The following is a 12262-nucleotide window of genomic DNA, read 5'->3' as shown; positions in this document are numbered from 1 at the left end:
AGAATTCTCTTATATGTTAAAATAGAAATCTTTAACTGGTGAAAACCTTCCAGGCATATAAAAGCCAGATGTGAGGTGTGAAACAAGTCCAGTTCCCGGTCAAACGGTGATTTCTGTTTTAATTTAATTGAGAAGGCATGGCGGATTACCGCCCGCCACTTGATCCTGTTTAAAATGGTTATGTTTATCATAAAATAAATTATATTTATCATAAAAATTATTTTAAAATATCTTAAAATTATATTTAAAATAACATGATAAATAGAATATTTTGTGTTTGAATCGATCTGGAATCAAAAATGTTGAAGAAATTACGCCCTTATAAGTGTAAACAGTTCTAAGATAATTTAAGTCATTTTAAGAGAAAAAAAATTTATCCGACTAAAGTGTTCTGCTATATTTTAAGGCCTTCCCGTGGCCCAAATGAGCTGAATATTCAAGGAGAAGAATATGATTTGAAGAGTTTGAAATGAAAATAGTGAGATTTGTTATTTGCTGAGATGATGTTTGTAGTTGGAAAAGTGAAGTGGTGGGACGACGGTGATTGCCGATGAAGAATTGGAGCGCACCAATCCCCTTTTTTTTTCCTTTCTATTTTCCTTTTATTTTCATGATTTTTTATTATTTTCTTATTTTTTTTTAATTTCATGGAGGCGGGTAACCGATAGTGGGCTACGTCGGATCTAATCGAAGATCGGATGGACCAAAAGCCTTGGATGAATGCCACGTGTCCAGTCCATGGATAATAAGACGATAGAGAATTTTCTGATCTAATAATATAACGAGAGATAATTTTAAATAATTTTTAATAGTAGAGGAACATATCAGACCGTTTTTGTTGATTATATTTTGTCCACAAGTAAGGATAGAAAGATTGATTGGGAAGCCACAAGTCACAAAACATAAAGAAGAGGCATAAAATGTTGGGTAAGTTGCATAAAAACGTCATAACAGTAAAGGAAAACAATAAACATTTCAAATGATTTCAAAAGTGAGATTATGGCATGTTGAAGACATGAGCATCACTTACCTAAACCTCCTTTTTATTTAATAAAATAAAAAAAGACGTCTAAGGACAATTTTAGCTTTTCATAGGTACCAAATCTACTGAATTATTGACGAAAGGGTTATGTTTTCAGTTTCAGTAACAAAATCATATCAACCTCAGAATTATTTTATAACAACAATAGAGGCATTAGCAGCTATCAATCTCAGAGGCAGATATATGATTTAAATCCTGTGGGTTCAACTTTTAAATTTTTTAGCATTGAACCAATTATATTTTAAAGTTATGGGTTCATCTCTACTAATTTTTGCAATTTTAATGGATTTTTACATATAAATCTTTACTCCATATTAAAAGTTATGAGTTCAATTGAACCCGCATAGTATACGCTAGATCCGCCCCTGATCGATCTTATGAAATATTGACTCTTTCGTCCCTTTTCCCCTAGCTTTGGCCTATCAATAAATTATTTGTTAGTGTGTTTCAAAACACATCATTTCAAAGTTAAATTAGTATTGTGTTGTACTGATCGATGATTTGCCGCATGTAAATTCGGTAATCGTCATAGTTGTCTATGTTTGTGCTCACATACATGTTTGTTTCACATCTAGTGTGGATTTGTTGCTCTTTCTTCTAAATTTTGCAGCTCACTAGAATTCGACACTAAGTAGCAAAGCAAACAATGAAGATTCAATCGAATCTTTCTTTCTAATCAATGGTGCATCATAGCGATGGAGGAGTTATGGCCAACTCCAACCTGTATATACAAAATTAATAATTACACAGAGGACATAAACCTTAGCCTCAATTACATTGTGTAAATTGGTGCAAACCAATCTAGGGCATAGTTGAAGTGGCGGAGCCACCTTATAGGAAAGGGGTTTTGCGAGAAAAATATACTATGTAGTTAGGTAAAAAAATAAATCATATGTATATATACTATGTATTGACTCTCCTTAATTTTCTGGTATGTTTACTTTTATATATTTTGACACCCCTTAACGAAAATTATGGCTCCGCCACTGCATAGTTGATTACAAGAAATTGAGCTCAAATTGGAAGACTCGTCCCAAAGTCTTGGGGTATACCGTATACATAGAACTAGAGATAGACACTACATATACTATAGACTTTTGCAAATTATCCCAAAAAAATAAAAATATTGAAGTGCTGGCATCAATAATAACAGAAACCACATGACAGCTAGAATAAATTACATATGTTGTGCATAGCTGCATTTACTTTCATGAATTTATTCAAACCATAAGAAAGAGAAATAAAAACCAGATTTCCGATCAAAGATAAGACAAACTAAACAGGACTCTCTTTTTCAGGAGAGGCAGAGTGCATTTTTTTAAAGTTACACTATGTCAGCTTTCTGAAATATCCTTGTAACTCGATATTTAATTGATAAATAGCCATTGATCCGGCTACATACAGTGGTCATGGATCAACCTTCTTGATATATGCTGAATGTCTATCAACAACAAGCTCGACCAATGGACACTCAACCTCAGCCCCAGCCTGAGTGCTGTCCCTGCGAACTGTAACCTTTTCCTGCTCTGTCACAACTATAACTTCCTCTTTACGGGTTGAAAGTTCGTTTGCTATCACCATATGCATCTTGTATTTTTTGAGGGCCATATCAGCCTTTGCTAAAAGGATATCTTTATCTGTTTCTAGCTGCCAAATAGTAGATGTCAAAATTAGTAACGAAATGATATGAACAACTTCCTAACAAAATTAAAACAACAAATGGATTAGATGACAAAAACTGTCTAGAATGACAAGCATACTAGGTGCCTCAAGGACAAATAAACGAACTTCTGACATCATATTTCTGTAAATTGATTAACCTCATATTTTTCCAAACAAATGTTCAAATATTTACTAACTCAATGGGGTCCAGCACTTTGGTACCAGGTTCATCAGACTTTCGGTGCGGAGCATAAGTTTATGCGTAAAAGTTCACTAAAATTGCAACAAATAGTTTATATGAACCCATAACTTTAAAAATATAATGGGTTCAAAGCAAAAAATTTTAAAAGTTGAACGCATAGAGTTTAAATCCGGTATCTTCCGGGGTAGGTCTTAAAACTTTTAAGCATAAACAGTTTCAAAGCAAGATTAGGCTAGCAACTTTACAACATTCTATATAGATGTGAGCAAATCATGTTCACCCTCCCACCGCCCCACCCCCCCAAAAGAAAAAAAACCCCACCCCAAACAAGACTAATCCAATCCAAACCCAACAAAGACCCAATATTGCAGAACCTGATACCAAAAACCTTGCTTTTTCCATTCACTTGTGTGACACAAATAGACTCGAAACACATTTAGGAGGTACTCTGAACTAACTCTACATTTTACATTGTATAAAGGTACAAATTTTTTAAATGTTAGACTCCACAAGTACAGCTGGTTTGACAGAAAAGGGTTTACATTATACTGAAATATTAATTCTTTAACGAGTGTTGTAACTTGTGAAAGATCTAAAATATTAAACTCTCAAGTGAGTCAAACATGTAAAAACAGCTCATAAGCAGATTTCTGGAGTTGCAAAACTAAGATAAAAGGAACTTGACTTTGATCTTGGAAGTTCCATGAAGTGGATCATTTCAGGTGTCTTTTCAGTTCATCTTGACAAGTGAATTTAAATAGCTAAATACGTAATCATATACAACACAACATAGGCATACGCACACGTACACCATACATAAACACACTCACATACAAAAGATGTTAAAAATTTAAAGGATTCCTGTCGTCACCACTTCTTCACAAGTAGAATTGTTTTCTTTTCTTTTCAAAAGAAAAAGTGCAGCATTGTTAAAGTTCATAATTTTACCAAACCATACAAGATGATCACCAACCTTGAAAGATATGTAGAATGCCATAGGTGCCCACTCATTCCTAAGCACTGAAAGCATCTTTGGTACTTGGGCGAGTCGCATGTCCAGAGGGCCAGATGCTGACTGGATCTTATGTAAAGTCTGAAAAAGAGCTAATATGTAAAAAGATAGCAGCACATTTAGAGGAAACAGATCTAGTACCATTTTCTCTTTTATAAGTCGATTCAGACATGTCTTATAACTACCATTTGCAATATATATATATATATATAGAGAGAGAGAGAGAGAGAGACACGCACGATTCGGGGATTGGGAAACAAGAAAGAAGGACAAGTAAAATTCACAAAGCACTAAATCCATCCATTCCTAACGCAAATACAGCAAAAGCAAATGCAAAATAGGAGAAGATATATTCAAGAACATAAATGGTTACCATGCTTTCCCACGGAACATAAAAATCAGAAACAGCAGCTGCAAGATAGAAAATAGCACTAGGCCCAAGGCCCCTCAAAGACGCAGAAATTAGCTGAAGAATCTGCCAGTAACAAAAATAATATTATTAAAAGTGCTACTGGCCTCCGCAAAGCATGCTAAAGAAGTTCATATGAAGCTTATTTGAAGTTGAAGTTTCGACAATTCACATTGATTTTAAAGTGAAGCAGATTTCACTGATCTATTAAAACTAACCTGCAAATACTCAAATATTGTCGTAAATGGAAGTTTCAACAGGATGCCATCAGCAACTGCCTGCAATTATTAAATTCTTACAGTGTCTGTTCAAATAGAATAAAGAGAATATTTAGAATAAACAAATAGAAAGAAAATGATCAGTAAGTAAAAATTCATACTGCACGAGTTTCAGTAATGGCTCTCTTCACTGTTTCAGCATGCAATGGATCCGCTATAAAACAGTGCAACCGAAAAATGGTCATTACATTAAGAAGTGTAGATTGGTCAACAAAATCAACTGAGATTCAAAATGAACACTGGTGGTAAAGATTTCTCCCAGTAAACTTAACCAGCACTGGGATAAAAACAGTATTAAGAAATAGGAAAAGGAAGAACAAGCCAATCAATAATAAGATTTGCAAACTAAACCAGAAGAAAAATATATAAAAAAGGGGACATGGCATATTCGCAACAGGGGATTTCCTTCTCTTCTCTTTTCCTTTGCCTTATGATTCTCATAAGCTAACAGATACCTAATAGAAGAATGACAAGTTGCATTAAGAGAGCAGCAAGTCATTTTAGTATAGTTAAAGACGATTTAGAGAATCTCTACTTTTAGTGAATCCTAATTGCGCTAAAAAGAATTCTTTTTATAAATTTGGAATGGGAGGTAGGAATAAAGTGGAGCAGATATAGAGGATTCATATAGCCGACCCCAATTAGTTTGGATTGAAGCTTAGTTGAACTGACTTGTGACTTTCTTTACCTTATTATTCCCTCCATCTATTTCATTATGATTCATCCGCACCTCTATATTGTGAAGTGTTGAGCATTTGACTATTATTTATGTGGACCTACGAAGTTTATGTGGAATTCCTAGTGAACATGCTGTAAAGAGACAGAAGTATGAAGCTGGTTGATACGAATGTACCATGAGCATCAATATTGGGCGTGAAAATATAAAGCTACACACCTTCAATAGTTGAATCATCAGCTACACTAAGACACTCTAGCAACGGATCATCGGGCAGCAAACTACAAAATGGTTGGCAGGTCCCCCTGCATATCTCATAGTGTTACTACTCTAAAATCAGCTTATCTCGATAATCAGATAAATTAACGTGGCAATTGATTACAAACCTTCGGTAGAGAAAGATTACAGAATAACCTGCCATCAAAAAGTATCTGCAATTCCATTGTCATTTTTGAATGTCAAATGTATGTAGAAATTAAATGCAAACAAAGCATCTAAGCATGATATTCGTAATATACTCTGTGGATGCGGCCCCTCTATGACCAGAAGCAAAGTTGTCAATATAACGAACACATCGCTTTTCCAAAGGAACAGTTGTACCACCAGAAGTCACGCACACCACCCTGTTTGCTTTTCCATTCACTGAACATGGATACACAAAATAAAGTCTAATCGCATCTATATTTGAAGATAAGAGAATTAAAAGGCTAAACACTATGAGATGTTGATATTTAAAGAGATAATAATTGCCTGATAATGAAGCATTGCGATCAACAAACTCCTTCAAACTTTTTTCCGTTTCAGCAGCATCCTTCAGCGGTGGAGCTGACTCAAAGAAGGATGTTACATCATTTTTTGCTGTTTCTGGTAACTGATCGGCATCATCGACTGCATCCATGTGAAAACCTGACAAGATGGTTTATTTAATCATTCGATTAGCTGATAAGATCAGTCACAGACAATATCCCAATCCAAGATAAAGCTGACCCTTAAGATCCATATCTGTATTCAATTAATTGGTAAAGGAAGCAATGGAATAGTATTTCATTGACACGATGCAATCACTCGATAACGGGCAATGAAATACACATGCTGCACGTCAAACTTCAATTAGACTAAGGCTTTAGATCAAAGGATTGAGCTTTAACAACACTTTGATATCTTTCCTCAAAATTGAGATTATAACAATATTTTCCATTTTTCAAAAAATCCAGTAAAAAGCTGAAATGCTGAATAAAAATAGAGAATCGTTGCCGCACAACATATACATAGAGCATGCCTAACAAGTTCACTCCTTAATAGTCTTTTCCCTAAAAAATTTATCTATTCCTATCAATCAGAGGCGGTGCCACAACCAAGGAAGAGGTTAATCGTTTTTGTTGGAAAATTGTGCTGTGCAAATAGGGTAAAAACAATTTTTTCGTATATATATTAACTTTTGAATCTCTTGTAGTGGCAACGGTAGTACAAAAATTGATATAGGTCACAAGTTCAATTTTTTTTGAATCCCCTCGTCACTGCTATCAATCACACATCAAAATTTCCAAATGACGAAAAAATTATGGGTGAAGACTACATAAAAGCAATTTAAGAATATCAAGGAATGTGATGCACCTTGACCTGATCAAGAAAGACATTAAATTTGGAAATTTTCTGCAACACTTGCATAATCTGAATACCCAAAATCTTTGATATTCCCAAATCGCTAAGAAGCAATAAAAATAAAAAGAATGGATAGGTAGTGAAAAAAAAAAGAAAAAAAGAACAGGCCGGTGCACGAAACATCCTGTATTCACGCAGGGTCCGGGAAGGGCCGCACCAAGGGGTGTGACGTAAGAACCTACCCTAGTGCAAGCATTAGTGGGTGAATTCACGGCTCGAACCCCAAACCCTTACGTTGAGACAACTTTACCGCTCCCTTTCTTGTATTCGAAGACAGAGATTTCAAAAGACAGCAGAAGCAAGGCAGTGCAAAAAAAAATCAACTGGTGCAGAAACTCAGCTCAGTAAACCCAATATTCATACCCCAAAAAATTTGGACCGGGAACTGGGGTTTTACCTTTCCGGAAGTTAGTTGAGAAGAATTTCTGAATTTGGAGAATTCGGCAGCAAATACAAATGTAATTATAAATATTCGTTTTTTATTTCTAATTTCCAAATAATTAATGGCAGCCAGTTTCCGGCAACCGTTTGGTAAGCTTTTGCCGGCAATATACCTTTTGTTAGTTTAAAGAAAAGTGTGAAAATAATACTAGTTAAAATAATGTTCAATCATACATCTGTCAAAAATATGATAATTAGAAAGCTTAAGCAATATGTTTTATACGGATTTATCAAAGATATCAATGGTTTTGATCTGCACTTTGGGAGTTTAACACCAAAAAATCTAGAAAACATCGACGGATTATTTGCCGTCCGTTCATTTTTTTTCCCCCTTCTGAGATCAGGCGAAAAGTTTTTTCTATTTGAGTTGTTATAACAATATTATAACAGGAGCGAACTTGTATCATTTTAGCATTTGCCAACAAAACAAAAAAGGCATTTAACTGTATTAGATGATTATATACAGTAGGAAAAATTATGTAAAAAGAAGGACCTTGGATCGGGGGATTGAACCCGACGTGAATCGAACACGCAACCTTCTGATCTGGAGTCAGACGCGCTACCATTGCGCCACGGATCCGCAGATGCCAAGTTAGACAAACTAAATTTATCTTAACGCTACTTCCCATCTTTTAGATATTTATCTTCGTTCAAGAAATGGTTATTTTTGGCTAACAATTCTCATCAGCTAATTATATAATCAGTTAGACAAACTAAGATTTTTCCATATGTTAGTAGTTTAAATTTTAAAGTTGTCGAATTGACATGGGATTTTGCTGGGAAAGTTAATGTTCTCAAGAGACATTCAAGCAGTTCAGGACAAATCATAGACATAATATCTAGCAATAAAAGTCTTGCCAAAAAGCAAGAAGAGAACGTTCTTACTTCACTTACTACACCTACAAAACTCTTACAACATCACTAACTCCTCCTATTTACACAATTACCACAAACAAAATCTTAATTCTTTCTGCTACAACCAAAAAAGAAAAACCTCTACTACAACTATTGACCTCTCTATTCTCAAGAACGAAACCATGCATAACCCAAAAGGCATAATACTACTCGATAATAAACATTACACTACATGAAAAAATGGAATTTTCAGTGATAACTTTTCCTAAGCCGTTTTCGGGTACGAGATGGATCAATTGGAAGGGACATGGTAGTATTTTCCTCTACACATACACCTGTAAACAATGGGGCAAGACTCAGCAATGGAGCATTCGAAGCTCACCATAACTCTCTTACAAGGAAAACAAGGTCCACAAGCATGGGAACAATCTGGTAGGCTTGATCCTGTTGGATACAAAGCCATTCCTAACTGATCCCTTTTTCTTTCTTCCTGCAATTCAGAACTTCTTTTCAGCATTTTATAAAGAGGAGACAAGGCTAAGATGTCAAATGGTTGCTAGGATACAAATTAAATTACCTTAAGGTGGACAATATGGTTTTGCTTGTCCATCTTTGTTCCTTTCCCTTGGTAGGTAACTGAAATTGTATGAGCAGACAACGTTAATTAATAATATGCCTAGCATCTAGGTGTACTAGTTTAATTTTAACATCGTTATGTATCAATTGAGAGGCAAAAATATCAATTGCTAATTCAATGGAGGAAGAACAATATGTATGTGTATGTTTTCGCGAAAGTATATATTATAGTGTTGCCTATGAAATATATATATATTATAGAAAGACTTGGAGCTTGTCAATCAAAATAAAGAGAGTCCGTTGAATATTTTATCTTATAATTCAACTTCCAGCAATATAAAAGAAAATTGCAGAGAGCATCTAAAGGAGAAAGAATTGGAGTGAAGAGATTGATAATCAAAGTTATAGTGTATTTGAAATAGTGAAGTACATGTGGTTTGGTAAAGTAAAAGTGTGGTACACGTGTCAGTTCGCTAATAATTCAACACATTGTATAATTCAGGACCGTTGTTTTCCTACACCCCTTGTTCACTTATATATAATAATAATAATAACGGAAAAGGGCAAAAAACGCACGTATTAGAAATGACTAAAAAAATATCCTTATTTCCCCTATGAGTTTAAATTTGTCCTTAATATTATTTTTAGACTTAAAAATGCTCCTCTCTTACGTTAAGGGCATTTCTGACCCTTTTCCGTTTTAATTAAACATGTAGCATTTATTTAGTCTGGAAAAAAGTGAATTTGTTTTTACTAAAAACTGAAAAAAATAAAAATATTTTTTTCCAGTTTTTACAAAAAAACTACTTTAAAAAAAGCTGAAAAATATTTTCTAAAACAATATTTTTGTAAAAACTGAAAAAAAACTGAAAAGTAATTTTCTAAAACAATGTTTTTGTAAAAGCTGAAAAAAATATTTCCTCTTCTTCCTTACTTGTTTGTCCATATGCTTTCCGAGTTCAATTTTTTCTTTTTATATATATTTTAATTCTTCTAATGAGTTAGTATATCAAAATATTAGAAGAACTAAAATATATAAAAAATGAACTCAGAAAGCATATAGACAAACAAGGAAGGAAGAAGAAGAGGAAATATTTTTTTCTGCTTTAACAAAAATATTGCTTTAGAAAATTGCTTTTCAGTTTTTTTTTTCCAGTTTTTACAAAAATATTGTTTTAGAAAATATTTTTCAGCTTTTTTAAAGCAGTTTTTTTGTAAAAATTGAAGAAAAAAATTTCGTTTTTTTTCAGTTTTTAGTAAAAAAATATTCACTTTTTTCCAGACTAAATAAATATTACACGTTTAATTAAAGTGTCCATCAATGCCATGTCATTTTTTCGTTAAGAGAGGGGCATTTTTAAGCCTAAAAATAATATTAGGGGCAAATTTGAACCAATAGGTAAAAGGAAGGCATTTTTGAGCCATTTTCTAATACGTTAAGGGCATTTTTGACTCTTTTCCGTAATAATAATAACAAAGTAAATAAAATAATATGTGCGTCGAAAGCATTAAAGTGGAAGACGTATTGTTAGCTAGCTAGCTCCTCTCTCCCCTCCCCCTTATTTTAATTTAAATTCGGTTTATGTTTTGTTTAATCCAAAAAAAATTACGTTATCATATGTTAATTTGACTTATAACAACATATAAATGCACGTATATATCAAGTCTTATATGGTAACTCGAAAAATAAAATAATAAATAGCGGTTAACAATTAAATATTGGAGTATTATTTATAATGGTATCAGGGATATTTCATTCAGTATATATATATATATATATATATATATATATATATATATATATATATATATATATATATATATATATATATATATATACACACACACACACACACACACACACACACACACACACACACACACACACACACAAAAAATGAAGATTTTTGAAATTTATGATCCTAAACAAGTCAAAAAGGGACTCAGAGTATTTGTGTGGTTATAAAAGCTTATCATTAAAGATAAAATTATAAGTTTAAGATAAATTGTTGCCAAATTTAGAAATGGGTCATTCTTTTTTAAACGGATCAAAAAGGAAATAAGTGAACATAAACTGGAACAGAGAGAGTATATAACATAAACTACGAAGATATATATCAGAGGACAAATTAAAGATAGTGGGCACTTACAATGATATGGCCGTAGGCTTTGGGTAGAGCCGACTAGCATTAGAACAAGAGTAACTATTGAAAGAGTCAGAAATCCAATTGAAGAAGTGGTAGTCACCATATCTTCGAATTTCTGTTGTTTACGTGTTGTCTTCTTTTACAGGACCAACCAACTTAGAATACTTGAAAATTTGTATGAAATGTGTTGGCTAAACGGCTGCAAAGAAATATAACTGAAAAAAGTGGAAGAAGTGCGAAAGATAATAATGAAGCAGAAAATTTGGGACCAACTTGTCAAATATTTATAATAAGGGAAGATTATATTGAAATTTGAAATGAAGAGTGAAGAGGTGATTTTAATGTAGGATGTACACCTGATGAACTTCACATGATACACGGCCACTTTTTGAAGGATTCACAGGTTTTGTTGAGTTCTTCCAAACTAATTAATCCCCACAGATATATACATATACAAATCCAAATTTGTTATCCTCCCCCCACAAAAAGACTTCACAAGATATCTTGCGTTTATGCAGGATTGGAGAAGGGTCGCACCCCAAGAAGTGTGATGGATAGCCTAATCTAATTACATGTATTAGTGTCTGTTTCCATGACTCGAACCGATAACCTATAAATCACGTGAAGACAATTTTACCATTACTTCAAAGCTCCCCATCTGGCTTTAAGTTTTATACCTAACATAAAAATATTGTTACGTCATAAAATCGTCTAAAAAAAAGTTACTATAAAAATTTGTTACTATAGGTTAAAATACAGTTATGTATAAAGAATACCATTTTTTATGTATATAAGTTAAATCTCATAAAAATTTACTAGTTAGTTCGTTTGGCTTTCATAGATTATTCCTACTAGAGAAAAATGTAACCCCATAGATAAGTATGGTGGCCCTGACACCTTGCAACCCTGCCGACCCAACTCCATAACTTTTTACCTTTGTTTCACGTGTATTTGAGAAGAACTAGCTCGATTTATTATTAGTACTATATACCCACTAATTGGTCTTTTTCTTGTCCTTCTTAAAAGACTTTTAAATTCAAATGTTGAACTTGTTAATATTTTGCTTTTAATTAATATGTATTGACAGTGAAAAAACAATTTGAACTATTATTGTCACCTAAAAATAACTATCCATAATTGATGAGATTAGCAACTTGAAATTAAGGCAATAGTTAACTTTACAACATATTAAATTACACGGATAATAAAAAAAATTGTAAATTGTCAATGTACGCATATAAGTTAAAATGTTTATTTATACATTTTAAGTAATTTGCTAGAAGACACATGAATTGAAGTT

General features: G+C 33.1%; 2 protein-coding genes and 1 non-coding gene across 4 annotated transcripts; all 3 read right to left on the bottom strand.

The window, feature by feature from the left end:
* Nucleotides 1-2189: 2189 nt before the first annotated feature.
* On the bottom strand, nt 2190-7775 carry LOC107794222 (phosphopantothenate--cysteine ligase 2-like). Of its 2 annotated transcripts, none has more exons than XM_016616697.2 (10): nt 7341-7775; nt 6032-6187; nt 5800-5923; nt 5668-5712; nt 5501-5586; nt 4707-4759; nt 4546-4605; nt 4292-4393; nt 3880-3999; nt 2190-2689 (listed from the first exon to the last, which is right to left on the bottom strand). In XM_016616697.2, the coding sequence occupies exons 2-10, from the start codon at nt 6177-6179 to the stop codon at nt 2450-2452; spliced, it is 978 nt and encodes a 325-aa protein (XP_016472183.1). In that variant the 5' UTR covers nt 6180-6187; nt 7341-7775; the 3' UTR covers nt 2190-2449. The 2 variants fall into 2 exon arrangements, with proteins under 2 accessions (XP_016472183.1, XP_016472184.1); XM_016616698.2 differs by lacking the exon at nt 7341-7775 and adding an exon at nt 7126-7334.
* Nucleotides 7776-7892: 117 nt separating this feature from the next.
* Nucleotides 7893-7964, bottom strand: TRNAW-CCA (transfer RNA tryptophan (anticodon CCA)). Its single transcript has one exon. It is a non-coding gene; the product is annotated as a tRNA-Trp (tRNA).
* Nucleotides 7965-8197: 233 nt separating this feature from the next.
* LOC107794221 (protein EPIDERMAL PATTERNING FACTOR 2) lies at nt 8198-11259 on the bottom strand. Its single transcript, XM_016616696.2, has 3 exons — nt 10966-11259; nt 8817-8875; nt 8198-8729 (listed from the first exon to the last, which is right to left on the bottom strand). Exons 1-3 carry the CDS (start codon nt 11063-11065, stop codon nt 8532-8534), a joined length of 357 nt encoding a protein of 118 aa, XP_016472182.1. The 5' UTR covers nt 11066-11259; the 3' UTR covers nt 8198-8531.
* Nucleotides 11260-12262: the final 1003 nt, after the last annotated feature.

The sequence above is a fragment of the Nicotiana tabacum genome, chromosome 12, assembly GCF_000715075.1.
Source record: "Nicotiana tabacum cultivar K326 chromosome 12, ASM71507v2, whole genome shotgun sequence".
Lineage (NCBI taxonomy): Eukaryota > Viridiplantae > Streptophyta > Magnoliopsida > Solanales > Solanaceae > Nicotiana > Nicotiana tabacum.
The sequence above is the reverse complement of the archived record's forward strand: the minus strand, read 5'-3'. Positions and strand labels throughout refer to the sequence as shown.